General features: G+C 38.6%; 1 protein-coding gene across 1 annotated transcript in view; it reads right to left on the reverse strand.

Annotated features, from left to right (window-relative positions):
* LOC148591480 (tensin-3-like) overlaps positions 1-14,164 on the reverse strand; it is a gene marked incomplete at its 3' end in the record, with an annotated part of 28,487 nt that extends 14,323 nt beyond the window's left edge. The window contains exons 1-3 of the mRNA XM_088537496.1: positions 13,818-14,164; positions 13,343-13,454; positions 13,170-13,253 (exon numbers count right to left, since the gene is read on the reverse strand). Coding sequence (XP_088393622.1) covers positions 13,170-13,253; positions 13,343-13,454; positions 13,818-14,012 — 391 coding nt within the window. The remainder of the gene's footprint in view (positions 1-13,169; positions 13,254-13,342; positions 13,455-13,817) is intronic.
* Between the last annotated feature and the right edge of the window lie 1,913 nt (positions 14,165-16,077).

Genomic DNA, 16,077 nt, shown 5'->3' on the forward strand with positions numbered 1-16,077 from the left:
CTTCTCTGCAGGCTCCAAATACTGCCACATAACGACACACGGCCTAATTCTTCATCCCCCTATTTTTCTTCTTTTCTTTGCATCTTGCTACCAGCCTGTAAGTGTATGGCACTATGCCCGCTCCAACCGGCACAAGTGATCTCAGGGAGCCTGTACACTGCTCTACGCTCCGGCAGAGCTTTACCACGCAATTGCCAAAGCATGTGAGAGTCTTTGCGGGTTTTCTTTTTAAAAAAAATCCCTCTTTCCCACCCCCACAGACAGACATGCACCGCAGCACGGCTCACATTTCATTGCATCCTGCGCCAGCCTCGGAACAGAGCCAAGGAAACAGAGAAGCCCCACATAGTGATTTTTCGTATGGGGGGAGTGGGAATGGGGAAAACTCAGAAGAAAGAGGGAGAGAGCAGGAAATCGAGAACCTACCTATCGATGTCGTCATGACAGAAATTCTCTCATGGAGTACAGGCTGTGCAAAAACTTTATTCGAGACAGAAAAAAAAACAAGCTTCCTTCTATGGGGCCAATCGCTGTGCACGCTTCCTGCCGCCCTGGAGCACACTGCGGCCAAGCGCGCTGCTCCACCGAGAGGCCATCCTCACATGATCTAGCAGCACTGCCGCTTTTCCACGGAGCGTTAAAACCTCACAGAAAAGGAGACCAACTTTCATGCTGAAGGAAAACCAGGCACTGACATTAAATAAAGTCATTCAGCTGGAGACAGCAAGAGCCCTCTCCAACGAGAGGGAAAATAATCCTGTGATTGTTCAGGGCCACTCAGGGCTTCGTGCTCTGCTGGCTCCACCTCGTTTGAATTTGACTTTTTTTTTTTTTTTCCCCCTCCCAAAATCTCCCCTCTGCCCTCTCCCAGCACTTGCTTGTGCACGCAATGGCTCTGCTGCTTGCTTTCCCCACCTGCTTTCTGTGGTCAGCATCCAGTGCAGTGGCCCAGGGACTGCAACAGTATTAAATTAAATGGGCATTAAATGCTGACTCCTGCTACTCAAACCATAACCTTTTTTTTTTCCCCTCTTTATTAAGTCGACCCCCAACTTTGGTTCTTTCAGAGAGATGCAGGACACTGAATTTGGTACCTCCAAGGGCTTTTCAATGCGGACCAAAGTCCAGCAGCTCTACACGGCCAGACCGACTTCACACTCCCCGATATATTTAGCATCGAGACCTCTGAATAAAGTTTGACTCACTTCCCAGGATTTCTTTGACAAAACACTACGTGCGGCCGCGGCACGCTGTGCTCACTGTCACCCCATCATTGTTTGGAAAGGTTTTTATTTTGTAGGCCAGGAAGATGAGTGGAAGCTCTGCAGCACCACGGCAGGTAGCAAGCTTCCTCCTCAAATGTTCCTCCAGGGCCCTGGCCACGAGGTTTTCTCAAAGGATGCCCACAGGAAATGACTTGGGACAGATAGAAACAAAACGTGATGATTTAATGCTTTCCTGCAGTGAATGACCCAAATGCTTTCTAACAACAACGTATTCTCTGTATGCGTGTTAAGTCATTTTCACAATTTCAAAATGCACAAATTGGCTCAGGGACAGAGATGAGTATTGGTAAATTCAGTAGAACTCTCCTTTTCTTCATAGACAAAAAGGAAAACAACATGAAACTATTCTTTTATAAGGATATTCACTCCTACAACTGATTTTTTTTCCATAGCTGCTATTCCAATTACACTAATAGGCATAATAATACAAGAACATCAAAGACTGATTGAGATGGACACCATACTAACATGTAGAAAATGCGTAAAGGAACCACTGTCAAGAGGCAGAATAGGTTATTAATGCAACAGTCCAGAAGGGACATGAATTAATTTGATTGATTAATTATAAAATCACACTTTCTCTTTGTCATGGACGTTTCCTGACAAATGCAGCTGAACACACTTCTTAAATTCTTATAAACAATAATTATTAGTGAAAATTGCTCTCCATTGGCTCTGCATAAAAAGCACAGTATTCACAGGAAATCTTCAGATGTCACATTTCCTTCCTGGTTTTCAAGACTTGGAAACCTTGCTTGTTCAGCTATTTACCAAATTAGAACAGATTATGCATCTAGACTTGGAAGACGAGAATTTCTTAAGATAGATAGGTTGGTAAAGCGAGGTTGGTAAAAACTGTTCATTTTTGACCCAATGAGCATTTCTGGTCCTTACCTAAGTACAGTCACTAACTGGCAAATCCTTTCCTTCCTGATTCTGTAATGAATGAACGCAAAATGAAAAAAAAAAAACAGATAATTAAAATAGTTCATATACTTCAAACATTAAGGATTGGAGTAAGGACCAGCAAAAGGAAGAAGTGGAGCTTTACGGAATACAGTGACTATCTTCCTGTAGTTGTATGAGATATTCCAGGAAAAACTTCTGGAATGGTAGGAAAGTATTTCATGTTTCTAAGATAACAATAAACAAGAAATCCATAACAAATTACCACCTTAAATCCACAAGCACTTAACTATGCTTCCTTCCTGATGAACTTCAAAATAACCCCAAATTCTCCACGTAAAAAGTTTTCTCAAATATATCCCTCATTAAAATAACTGGCATGGGACTTCCTAACAGAATTGCGCTTAGTTATGCTTGTGGAGTTGTCCATTAAAGAAACCTCTCTGACATAGAATACTCTTAAATGGTAAACAAAACGCATGGTTGTTCTTGGTTTCTGTTACATGCTCAAGATATCAACCACATGAGATGAGTTCCAGTGAGTTCAGTGTCTCAGGTGGGGAATTTTTCAGGTTTAGACGAATGCAGTTTCTGAGATCCTGCTGTCCTGCTGTTAGTGGGCAAGGACAATTGGGCTATGTCCAGTACAGCGCCTACACATAGTGCAGCTCCTCCACTCTACCCTCTTCTAGGTGCTAGTATTAACGGAAAAAACAAGTCTCCAAGGCAAAGTGTAGCAGCTGTCCAGTTTTATCAAAGCCATTGCATTGCAAAGTCTAGCCAAAGTAACTTAAAATGAAGGGCTTGGACTGCTAGAGGACTTGCTATACTATTCAGATTCAGCAAACCCTGTAACTTGCCTGTTACTCCTAAGATTAATGGAAAATGTGGAAGTCAAGCTCACAGTGCATTTCAGGATTGTTGTGTTAGAAGAGAATAACAACTTAAAATACAAAGAGCAAAAATGCATGTTATTCTTGTAAAATATGGTTATTACTATTAAAAATCATCAACTATTAAATATGATCACTTTTAAATATAATTACTATTTAAATTAAATATGATCAAAAGGTGCATGCTAAAATAACGCACATCTACCACAAACTGACTGCTCATCCAGTCTTGTATTTCTTTAAACTGTTTATTTCTGCCTATGGCTTAGCTCTTCCTTCTTCAGAACAAGCAGTAACTAGCAGTAATCCTTTTCTCATACTCAGATTCTTCTTCACTTTTTTATGCAAGTGTAAGATCTTACCCAAATACACTTTAAAGAAAATATATGTAGTACCTTAGGGGTGAATATAGGGAGGATGGGTCCAAACTCTTCTCGGTGGTGGCCACTGACAGGACATAGGGTAATTGGGTGCAAGTTGAAACACAGGAAGTTCCATCTCCATGTGAGGAAGAACTTTACTGTGAGGGTGACAAAGCCCTGGAACAGGATGCCCAGAGAGGTTGTAGAGTCTCCTTCTCTGGTGATCTTCAAAACCCACCTGGATGCCACCCTGTGCTACATGCTCTAGGTGTCCCTGCTGGAGCAGGGGGGCTGGGCTAGATGATCTCTAGAGGTTCATTCCAACCTTAACCATTCTGTGATTCTGTGATACATAGCTAGTTATTGGACAAATGACAGACCTGTCTATAGAGAAATACGTGTATTTTGCATTAAAATGGGAAAATAGAAACCAAATTCCAGATTTTGTATTTTCCAGATGTATTTCAGTTTTAACTGAAGAGGCATATCTGCTTGGAGATCATGGTTAGAAACTACCATACAGAAGGTTTGTTTAAATACATTACTTTTTCTGTATAATAATAATAATTTAATTATGGAAACAACATTTCTTTGTCACTTATAACTTCAGGATTACACTGTTTATATTACCACTTGTATTTTAGAAGTGAGCTATGAGATAGATACTAGTGAAGATAAAGAAAAATGGTGTGTCCAGTCTCTTTAGAAAAGTCATAGTCTCCATCTTACGGGTGTTTATTCCAAGTATAGTCTTTTTAGAGGATGACTTATGAAAATGCACAGATTTGAATCTAACTCTTACTCCTTTGAGAAATCGGCCCTAAGCCCAGCATTGAGAGGAACATCCCCATCTTTATTTTTGAGGAGATTTCTCTACTGTTACTCTGCCTTTTATTAAAGAGTATCTTTATTGAATAAGAACGAGAAATCTGGCTCAAAGGCCACACTGTTCACATTCATACAAGAAAGCTGGGTTCAAATCCTGCTGAGTCTCAAGCAGAAGAAGATGACCTTGGACCTCTCACAGCACACATGATTTACTCCAACCAGCTGGCTATTAGATCTTCATAGGAAAATTTATCCTCCTCCTATGTCTGATTTAGAAAACATTCAAGATTTAGCTCCAGAAGTTAAAATACACAGAGGACTGCCAATTTAGTAAATCCCACTGAATTTAGCAGCATGACTGCTCAGAGATGTCAAGACTTGAGTGGTCATACACATATATGGCAACAAAATTGTCACTACATTAGTCACAGGGTTTATTTTGCCTGTTCCCGTTTTGATGCCCACTGAATTCAGAATGCTCCATGCTGGGCTGAAGTGAGCAGCAATTGGCAAATTCTCCCCTTTGCGCCAAGATGCCCAAAGCTATGAACTCCTGCCATTGTTGCTACTTCTCCTCTCCTAGCTACCAGCAAGACTTTTCTGAGCTGCTTTTCTCCCCAGATACAGAGTAATTGGACTCCAAGTTTTCAAAATGTATCAATCCCCAATAACTTCCGAAAATAGTCCTTGAATGTGCAAATATTTAGATGTGTTTTAGCTCAGCTGCTTGGTAGGACTCAAGTACTCAGCAATGATCAAATACATTGGTTGTACTGTGTGCTTCCTTAAATAGCAAGTATAAATTGGAATACAATTTCTAAAACAAGCAGTGCACACAGAAGTACATATTTTGAACATATTCAACATTCTCCATTTTGTTTTTTCTACTGTTTTCTTAAACTTTCCCTTCTTTTTCTAATATTCTTTGCAATAAATTCCCTTGCCAATTCCCCCCCCCTTTTTTTTTTGAACATCATATTGTTTTAAGGGAAGTGGGTGTACGATGAGGTCCTTCCAGGTCTCAGATTTTACTGAAATGCATAATTTATGCATACCTTACCAGTAGACAATTTGAGGAAGTCTCAGTGATATCTCCCAGCTGGGAGTTAAATTAGTTTACAGAGAACGAAAACTAACAAACATCCTTCAAAACTACTGAGTAGGCATACCAGACAAAAAAGCAGCAAAATTACAACATTACCAAAAAAAAAAAAAAAAAAACCTAAAACTGATATGCAATTCAAGCTTTAAAAAATCTCAATTATTTTCTAGAACAAAAATACTTTGATAATCTTTGGATAACCTTTTTTTGATAATCTTTTGGATAACCAAGTGTAGTAGAGTGAGCTTATTAATTCATGTTTACTCTCCTGGGAAACTACAAGCTGCATCTAATCACTGCATTGTATACAGTAGGGTTGTCAAGTACTCAGGAAAAGCTTTTCCTTGACATCATTTATTCAAATTTTTACACTAAATAGTTTTAATTAAAAGAAAATAAACATAATATAAACTTTTAATTCACATGATTCAATTTTATGATTTTGTTGAGTAAAAACGAGTGTAAATGAAAGTTCAGCTTCTCTACAATAATTAAAAACATCTGAATGAAAGTTCCTTTCACTTTCTTAGACATTTCATTAACTTATTCTTCATTTGTGCATAAAAATCTTCTAAGATAAGAGAAAGAAAGAAGAAATACAAATAAACAAAGGCTTTTAAATGACAAAATTTACATGCTGTAATTTTATCTTCCTCATGAAGCGTATATGACTTCCATATTCCCATTTTTGCTTCCTATCATGTAATACGCAGAACATTTTAGGAATTGCGATGACTGCCCTACAGATCCAGAACACCTCAATTCCCTCTGCCCACTAGTAGGCTACTATTGCAGTATCTTTGCAGGTGATTTACAGTCTCACAGCAAAGCATTCCATTTTCATTTGTTTTATCTGGACAAAATGCTTATGAAGAAATTAAAAAAAAAGAAAAATGCCAGCCCCACTTCATCTATTTACAAAGAAAAAGGTTTGATGCTGATGATCATCTTCCCGAACACAAAACATTCTGGCAGAATGATAAATAGAGAGGGGAAAGCACGTGAGAGCTTGCACGCATGCGCAAAAGAGTGAGCAAGCAAATGCTGACCATGAATTTTAATGCAAATTACTAACCATAATGGCAAGTATCCTGTATAAATTCTATTTTTAGAGGGAAGAAGAATAAAATAAATAATATAATAACTCCAAAAGTTAGATGCTTATCACTCGATAAGCATACCCACTTAAAATGGATCAAGTGACACACTCTTAATCATCTAATATATTGTTTAATATTTGCTTTAGCAATTGTCAGAAAAACAAAACTATTTATATTTTGAAAAGTTTATTGCAACTCATAGATGTATTTAGCATACTTATTAAGAACGTATTTATCTCCTTTAATTGGCAGTGTTAGCAGCACAACATGAACAGATTAAAACAGGACAGCCTTCTCTAGCAGTCAAGAGCTTTTTGTGTGTTATTTTGAAAGGGTGCTAAGTCTTCAAACTGCCTACGTATTTTTGACAGCTAATTCAAATTATGAAGATTTATTAGTCTATGTCATGTTTATTCTGCAGTCACCAATGCAGAATGCTTCAATCACATCAATATATTAGAAAAAAATACATACAAGAATGCATACCGCACTCCCACAACTCCCCTATATTGCTGGGAGGAATTTTTTGATTTAATTTTGTGGTTACAGAGGAAAATCATGCAGAAGTTGCATACTTCCTAATTTGTTGAAAAGGCTTGGGGTCATTCTGTTACATACTGCAAATTCTATACTTGTGGGCCATTTCTTGAGAAAAAAAAATCTGTCTTCAGTCCTCACTAGTCTTAATTTTGTGGTAAGCACCTCCATCATTTCAGCAGAATGTGGGGCTTCAAGGTCAGCGAAGAGGTCCTCCAGTTATCATCACCTCCTGAAGAGCCAGAGGGCACCTTTAAGGAGGCTTTGAAGAAGAGACTAAAGCAAATACATGCCAATGCCAAAGCTGCCTACCAACACATGCAGAGAAATAGTGGGGTGACAAGACTTAGGTAGACTATGTTGCCAAGTATGCAGGTTCTGTGCTTTCTGCTTTGCTGCCAGGTTGCAGGGTGAATAAAAAGATAGTGGTTTGAATAAAAAGATAGTTGTTTGAATAAAAAGATAGTTGTTTCATTTTAAGCCCATGATGTCATAAAAATGGAGCCAAGAGCTAAGAAATGGTAGACTTCTTTACATTCTCCTCTCAGGTATTTATATGTATGGACCAGGTCCCCTCTTAATCTTCTCTTCTCCAGGCTAAAGAGGCCCAGCTCGCTTAGTCTTCCCTCATAAGATAGATGCTCCAGTCCCTTAATCATCTTTGTCACTCGACGCTGGACCCTCTCTAAAAGCTCCACCTCCCTTTTATACTGGGAAGCCTAACATTGAATAAAATACTCCAGGTGCGGCCTCCAGAGACAAGCAGTGGTGAGGATCACTTCTGTCAACCTGCTGGCAACACTCCTCCTGATGCAAGCCAGGATGCCATTGGCCTTCTTGGCTACAAGGGCACATTGCTGGCTCATGGTTAATTTGTTGACCAGGACTCCCAAATCCCCCTCCACAGAACTGCCTTCCAGCAGGTCAACCCCTAATCTGTACTGGTGCCTGGGGTTATTCTTCCCCAGGTGCAGGGCCCTGCACTTTTAGTTTTACTGAACTAAGTGTGTGTAAACAAGTAATAGAGCGAAGATAAGGACTGCTGCAGTTCAGGACATACAGCCCTAACTTCAGTGTTTACATTTGGTTCCTAACATTTTTAGCAATGCTGTATTAAGTCTGCAATGTCTTTTATTTCTGTAAGGTTCCTGCAAGACCCTAATTAAATTCATGTTGGTAAAGTCCAAACAGGAGACCTGAGTCCTTTCACAGTGGTTGCTTTCCGCTATGGAGGCTAAACATACCCTAGTAAATGGTATAGTTTAGTATACTTAAGAAACTTCAGATGTTTCACTGTAAAAATATTATGGAGGCAAGCACTGTGTGCTAGCACTTTACGCTACCCATGTGATAAACATGGCAAGGTCAGTTGCAAGACAGTGAAAAATATAAAACAGACCTTGTCTAGCTACTTTGCAATAAACATCATAAATCATTTGTCTCTACTTGTGATTTTTATAGTGTTTTAATAGCCTTATTGTAAAACAAGGAAAAACAAAACTAAACTAAACACACCTTTCTGTCCAGGAGGACAGAGCTTATGACAACTTCCACTGAAGTGGATGCACTGATGTACTAAGTAAATAAACCCAGATGCCTGGAAAAGTTCCATACCTGCCACAACTTGCTCTTGATTTTGCCTTGGACACATGTATCTTATGTACACAGCTAAGGGCAATGCTTGGGCATGAAAATGAAATAAATAAAATCTCTCATATTGTGAATGATGCTTTTGTACAACATCAGCTGCTAATTTTCTCCTCTCAGGAAGCAGCATCATATCTATCTCCCATTCTATTAACCCTTCTGACACACACAAAAGCTTTCCATTCAGAACCTGAATACTCTTTTTTTTTTCCCAGAATAACTAAGCAATATGGCTCATTTCCCATAGAACACATGGGAAGAAATGACACTGATGCAGTCACAGTATGAAATTACAATTAGTAATAGATTTCTGTACTAACATGTGTTTTTGCCTTCTGAGGGATTTATGAATGATTCATCACTTCCCTGGATGATGTAGAAGAATAAGTCTACATTAGTCAATTGGTGGAATTTAGGATTTCAGTGCCTCTGTCAGATAAAAACAAAGACTGTGTTAGGAAAAGGGTAGAAAAATAGCAGTGTCTGGACCTCAGGAGTATATGAGAGCACAAAGAAAAATATGATCATTGGACAATTTTTAGAAATTTTAGAAATTGTATATATACAGCTTGTATATATAATATCTTCATGGAGTACAGCACCTGGGCTAATGTCACTGGTGAGCATGAAGTTTATGCACTCTGAAACGCGCTGACATTCATCCTCTTGGCTGCCATTCCACTGCATGCCTGACTTGAACTACAAAAGTATACTTAGGCTATTTTGGTGGAGATGGAAAACCAGGCCACCCTGTCTTCTCCTAAACAGGGCACGGATAAAAAATTATAGATAATCTTCCCTTGTTCCACAGTCCAGGCCTTCTGCTGCAGGACACTGCCTGTCTGCGAGGGCAGATTTTGTGCAAAGCTTTGTTTGTGCTTTGGCCAAGGCTGGGGAAGGGGTAGCTTTTCCCGGAGCCCTGAAGGCACGTAAGGAAGTCTCTGAATGTGGATGGAGTGGAGAGCCAGAGCTCAGCTCCCTGCAAAGAATTTGCCATGGTTTTATTTGGTGCTTCCCTATACAAAGGTCTCAATTAGCTGTATGCTGTGCAAGACAAGAATGCCTTCATAAGCTTCAAAACAGCCTACAAATGGGGCTTTTGTTCCTTCACTGGTGCACAGTACTTGCCTCTGAGCTGTTATGTTACCAGGAGACTCTATCTGTGTTCTCACTATTTGGATCCTGCTCTTTTTTGGGGAGATATTTATAAAACCAAGCAATTTATAGATGGCTCAAGCTTGTCTTAAGAAGTGATTTGTCTTTCAGATAATCAGTCTAAGCTCCACAGCAAAGAAAATTAAGGTTTCTGGAGGCAGGATTTGTCAAGTTTTATGGAAGGCATGAAAGCCTTTCACTTGAATAAATAGTTTAAGAATCAGAATTAAATACATTCCAGAAATAAGGCACGCAGTGAACAGGAATAATTCATCACAGAAGCACAGCAGAAGAGATAGTTTTGCCATGTGATACACATGAAGACTGGATGCCATTGCAATTCTTGAATGTACTACATACAAAAAATATATATTATTCTTTAAAAATAAACTGATTTATTACTTTTGCAAAAACAATCTTCTAGACTGTAGTTTTGCCTTTATATGCCAAGTACTAACTATATTGAAATATAGTTAGCTATATACCAGGAAATGGGAAGGAAATAAAAACAGAAGATGCACAGGAAAACAGAATGTGATAGAATCCTCACTGATACTTGGAACACAGGTGAGTAGCAAAGCCAACATGCAGAAAAAAAAAAGCTATTTTGAGGTCGAGTGATATCTGAACTCAGATAAAAGGGACAAACAACATCTTAATGGTAGAAATTTCTGCCATGATTCCAAAGCCCTCAACCTGTGGAATATCTCCAGATAAGTCAATCTGTTTCCTGACTTCTACACAAACCAAAAGAAGTGTTTCAAAGAACAAGAAGTCTGCAAAAAGAAGTACTTGAAATGAGGGGCTGTCAGAATTATTTGCAGCTTATATCATGATGTTAGCATTGTCCTTTTGGCATGTGCATTAGAAGAGTCTTAACCACACAAAATGTCCTTTTGTTGCCTTCAGATTCTTTTCCTCATCCAACACATCCAACATAATGCTCTCAGCTCTGGCTGCGAATCAGGGATAGGTAGGAATGGTAGTGGTAAGATGTCCACTTCGCTTTTGCCAAAGGGACAAGATGCTTAAGCAAGCAAATACAGTAAATGGATATTGTAGATATAAATATGAAAATAAAGCAGAATACTGAAGGAGAAAGAGAGAAAAGAAAGAAAAAGAATATTTTTATATAGGTAGGATTCTAACATTGCCTTTTACAAAGAAGTTTCTGTGCAATGATAGGAGAGTTGCCCAATGAATATTTCTTAGAGATGTTCACTAATAGAATATTGCATGTTTTCTGGACATCCAACTGTATTTCAGTATTCCAATGGCAAGATAGGCATAATAAATATCCCCAGATATTTATTATATCAAGAAGCGCAGCAGTTACAAGCCTATCCATGCTTATGATTCAGTGATCTACTGCAAAAACTGTAAGCTACACAAGAGTCTAAATCAGTTCATTTAACACCATCGAGCCTGTGACCTGAAAATGTGAACCAAGTAGTATCAGGGAACAAGCACATCTGCAACACCATTTAATAATGTGCAACATATTCCGGCCCGAATCCTACAGTCCAACACTTGACCCTCTCTACTTGATATTTGCTTTTGCTAAATACCTCAAACAAACACACAATCATTTCCAAACAGAAAGCAGACATAACATATTAGAAGAACTACCTGTCTGTCAGTTCTCTTTTCTACCCATCTTCATGCTCATACTGTCTCTAAGCAAGAAGACTGTCATCAAAACACAGAAAGAGCCTGTTCTGTCAACTGGACTCAGCACAGAGTTTCCACCTCTCTCATAAGAAACTTTGAGAGCCATTTCTAAAGGGGCAGAAAAGAATCCTTATTTTTATGTTCCAAGAGAGATTTTTTTTTCTGCTCTTTCTAAGCTAGAGTCATTATTTTCAAGGTGTATCTAATCGAGAATCTAAAACCAGTATTTAAGAGGTGACAGCACCTGGAATTAAGGAGGATAATCACCCACAAAAATAGAGAAATATGCTGAAAAACACTTTAATCCTTCCAGTGCAAGTCCCAGCTATTAGCAACAGCACTGGAAATCATTTAACAAGAAAACAAAATATTCAGTAGATGACTTCAAGGTAAGCAAACTGTAATTGATTTGCTTAAGCTGACTTCAGGAGTATATTTACTTTGAATTGTTTAAGAGCTGAGAGAGTAAATGTCAAAGCCACAGCAACTGAACCATAAACTGATGTCTTGAACAGTGTAGAAGATTGCTTTATTACTAAAGATAGTTTCATTTTGTGTTGATGTTATTTACTTTCCCTATTAAATGAAGCAAATTACAGAAGGCCTTTTTTTTTCCCCCAAAATTAAAGGCACAAGACTATAGCTACTATTGCATCAAAAATGGCCATGTCCAAATTATTAGAAACTTTACTATCAAGAGCTTCTCTGAGAAGATGATTCTCGGAGCAGAACTCCGAGAATTATTCTGCTCTATGAGCAGAATAGGCAATATAGTATACTTTAGAACTTTATATACAATTTTATACACATATATAAAAATAAAAAGGTGTATTTATATGTGTGTGTGTGTATGTGTGTATACATACACATTTAGTTTTGAATTATGTGAACAGTTCAACAAAAGGCACTCTGGTTATCAGAGATGGAATTGGAGTGGTAGGGAGCTGAGCTGCCTTCAGTTAAGTCATGACACTATATAAAGGTTTTTTTTTTTTTTGCATTGATCTATTTATACACTTATACACAGGTAACATGACACATACGGAAATTCTGTATTCAAACCAAGTGAAATGGTAATAGAACAAAGACAGTAATTTATCAGTATATATGTAGCAAAAATAATGCATGAATTTGATTCAGAGAGAGGATACTTGTGAAGAATATACCATCATGCTAGCAGTAGAAGGTTAAGGCAAACAGAAGGAATTCTTTACTGGCAATTCATAGGTAGATCATGCTAATCCTTTAAACACTACTTATATACTTATCTATTATTTTTCCAAGCTTGCATGTTTACAACCTGTGTTGTAGCAAAAAATAAGCCACAAACAACAAGGAAAACCCTGAACATTCATTCTTTCAACTAAAAAACCTCCTGAATTGAATAGATATTACCACCACCTGCTGCCAGCTGCACAAGAATGTTAACACCATGTTCCTCACTTCTCCTTGCTGACACAGAGACAACTCCAAGAAAAAAATCACAAAGAAATCAAATGTCTTGACAGTACTATTTTGATAGCAGACCACTACAAGTCTCTGCAGCCAAATTCTATTTTCCAAGCTGCATATATTTACGTTCAGTAGATGCATGCCCATATATTTATAAAGGAATAACTACTGTTTGGTAGTTGTCTTCACTCACATTTCAGTTTCAAATCATTTATGCATGGGGTTCTTACCAAGACCAGTTCTGTACAGCTCAGATGGGCTGCTGGTCTTTTGACTGGAGGGAATATGTTGATGATATAGTGGAGGCATTTTCACTACAAGAGGCAGAAAAGTAAAGTTACTCTTTAATGATAGATAAAATGCTAATAGCACTATGAGAATGAAAATGCAAGTATTTCCTTACCATATGGTGTCTCTGGTGATAGTGGAAACATTGGTGTGGATGAGACAGCTTCATTTCCAATTTTGGTTGGGGAGTAGATTCCTCCATCTATTTCATCTTGGTAACATGCCATCTAGGAAGGGCACAATGAGCAAAATTACAGTGCGAAAATTCCCACTTTATTGTACAATACAGTGGGGTAGTTTTCATCATCAGATTTTAGATGATTCCATGTAATCTGATCCACTTGCCCACCAGAGAGATCTTGGAACACTGAAATCACGTATGGAAAAATGACATACTGAGGGTAATGTTGCAGGACAGCCTGCAACACCGAGTTATGCTTCTGAGCTAACTATGGGCATTCATTCTTATTGCCAGGACCCAAATGCAAATTGATCTACAGAGATTTTGGACACTGAACATGAATGCAGGGCCCTATTGGCCTTTCATTTTGCTAAACCTTTATGAATAGATAATATTCTTTATTGCTTACCTCTTTGGTCTCCCCTACAGCAATTCGCGATCCTGGATTTACAGCCTGGTCAGCAGCAGGAGACTTCATCCATCCACACTTGGTGTACATTGGCTGCCCAGGGACATCATTGTCATACTGCCCAACACTCAGCTTCCTGATCCTTCCTCCTGGGGCATTATCATCTTGCAAATCTGCTGCTGTAACCAGATACATAAACCAATTAACGAATTATTTTTTCATTATTATTAGAGTTGGTGCAAGCAAACACTTTACTATTGTAACTTTAATGGTTCTGTTCTAGAAGGAGATCTTTTCCTAACTGCTTTATAAAATCACAGGGGAAGGCAGGGAGGGAATTGCAATTAGCCTTGCAGACACAGATATTTGCAGGACACTCATCTCCAGAGCAGGCGAGCATCAGACTTGCTGTTGCTGATCGTTTTGGCAAAAGAGGTTTGGCTCATGCTGCTGGACAGCCTGCCGAAGGGGGCCACTATGGGCAGCCAAATGGGAGAACTTGTTGATATTTCCAGTCTTAAAAACACCCAGCAGGTTTGAGAAGCAAAATCACAGCAGCTTTCCAGGACTGCTCTTCCCCTTCCAAGGGCAGCTTCTTGTTTAGCTGGTGCAGCCTTGGACCCTTATGAACTTGGAGCTGAACACAGTTCCTCATAAACCTCCTGTGGCACACTCAGCATCCATGCTCCATTGCAGAAATTGGACATGATGCAGGCAGGGGAGCTGCAACCTTTGGGAGTCTGGGCAGTGGGACACTGAAAAGTGAGCGGAGACCGCAGAACAGTCTGAGATATTCAGGGGAACAAAGCAGTACTTTTGTCAAAGCTGCTACTAAGAGTTTTGTCAGATTGGCAGGACTTTCTATTTAGTCATCCACTGCAGCCGACAGCCACTTTCTGAAAAGTCCTGCAGCAGTCAATTTTTTCACCCTTTGTAAGAAGTTAACAAAAAAGGACACCGGCGAAAGGATTCCTCTGTGGTCTTTACCATGGAACTGCAGCACAGTACACACATGTAGCAGCATTTCAGATTCTCTCTGTTTTTAGTGTCCATGTAATACAAAAATTTTAGTGTTTAGTGTCTGTGTAATCCACAAATATCTAGAATTAGCTCTTATCAAAGTAAACCATGAAGTAAAGAATCTGACAGTAACCACGGTGCAAAATCTGGCATTCAGTGGAATTGCCTTTCCTATGGTAGACTTTACATTTCCCTATGATAATACACCATCATTGTGCATTAATACACAATCAGATTTCTGTACAGGAGTTCTGTACAGGAGGCAAGTATTATTCAAGATAGGCAGGGATTTCACTCTGAGATGTACAGAATTAAAATGAGATTCTGCACTGAAATATATATGCTGCTTCTTTGTGGATTCACTGGCAAGTAGGGATTCATTCCAAAAACATTATTATATCTCCTGCAAAATTACAAAATCAGACACTTCCAAGAATCCAGTCCAATAGTAATTCCAACTTCAGTGAGTTGGGAAAAAAAATAGAATTCCACTTATAGGTTTAAGCTTCTAGATCTAGATTCAACCAATTACTTACTTCACCTAGTCAATATAAATACACTTGAAGCTTCTTGGAAAAAGATATAGTTGAAATTTTGTTTTTAAGTTATGAATTCACAAAACTTTTTTTTTTTTTTTTTTTTTCTGACTAGAAACCCTATCTATGGTCTTCCAGGCAAGAATTCAGGTAGGAAACATCAAACAAAGTCTTGAAAGGCAGCAAAGGACATGAAATACCAAATAACATCCAAACTATTCTTAAGTGATACTGAAAGGCCATTCATGGAGGGCAATTTTTAACAAAGAATGAGAGAATATCACTCTATTTAACTTCAAACTTCTCAAAGTCAGTGTGATGCCTGGTGATCCCAGATTCAGAGCTCCTTCATAGGAGGTAATGCAAGAGAAATGTCACAAAAGAGGGATTCACTCTACTCTTAACCAAGTTTTTAGGGTACAGAATTCTTTTTTCCCCAAATACTCTCTTCTACTTAACGCAGCCACATAGACAAGGGTCTGAGATGGAATGCCTGTCTTTTAGATGGCTAACAGCAGACATTACTTGTACAGCAGATTTCGCGTGGAACAGCAATAAGAAGGCTTCATCATCAACAGTGTTTATACACTCATATCTGTAGTATTCATATACTTATGAAGAGTGTAAATTTCTATGATGTTGTTAATTCAGTTCTCAGAAAGCTGCAAATAGGTATCTTAGGAAAAGTGGACATTTTCTTTGAA

The sequence above is a fragment of the Tinamus guttatus genome, unplaced genomic scaffold (genome assembly GCF_059628265.1).
Source record: "Tinamus guttatus ecotype Peru unplaced genomic scaffold, ASM5962826v1 Tinamus_guttatus_pri_ptg000787l, whole genome shotgun sequence".
Lineage (NCBI taxonomy): Eukaryota > Metazoa > Chordata > Aves > Tinamiformes > Tinamidae > Tinamus > Tinamus guttatus.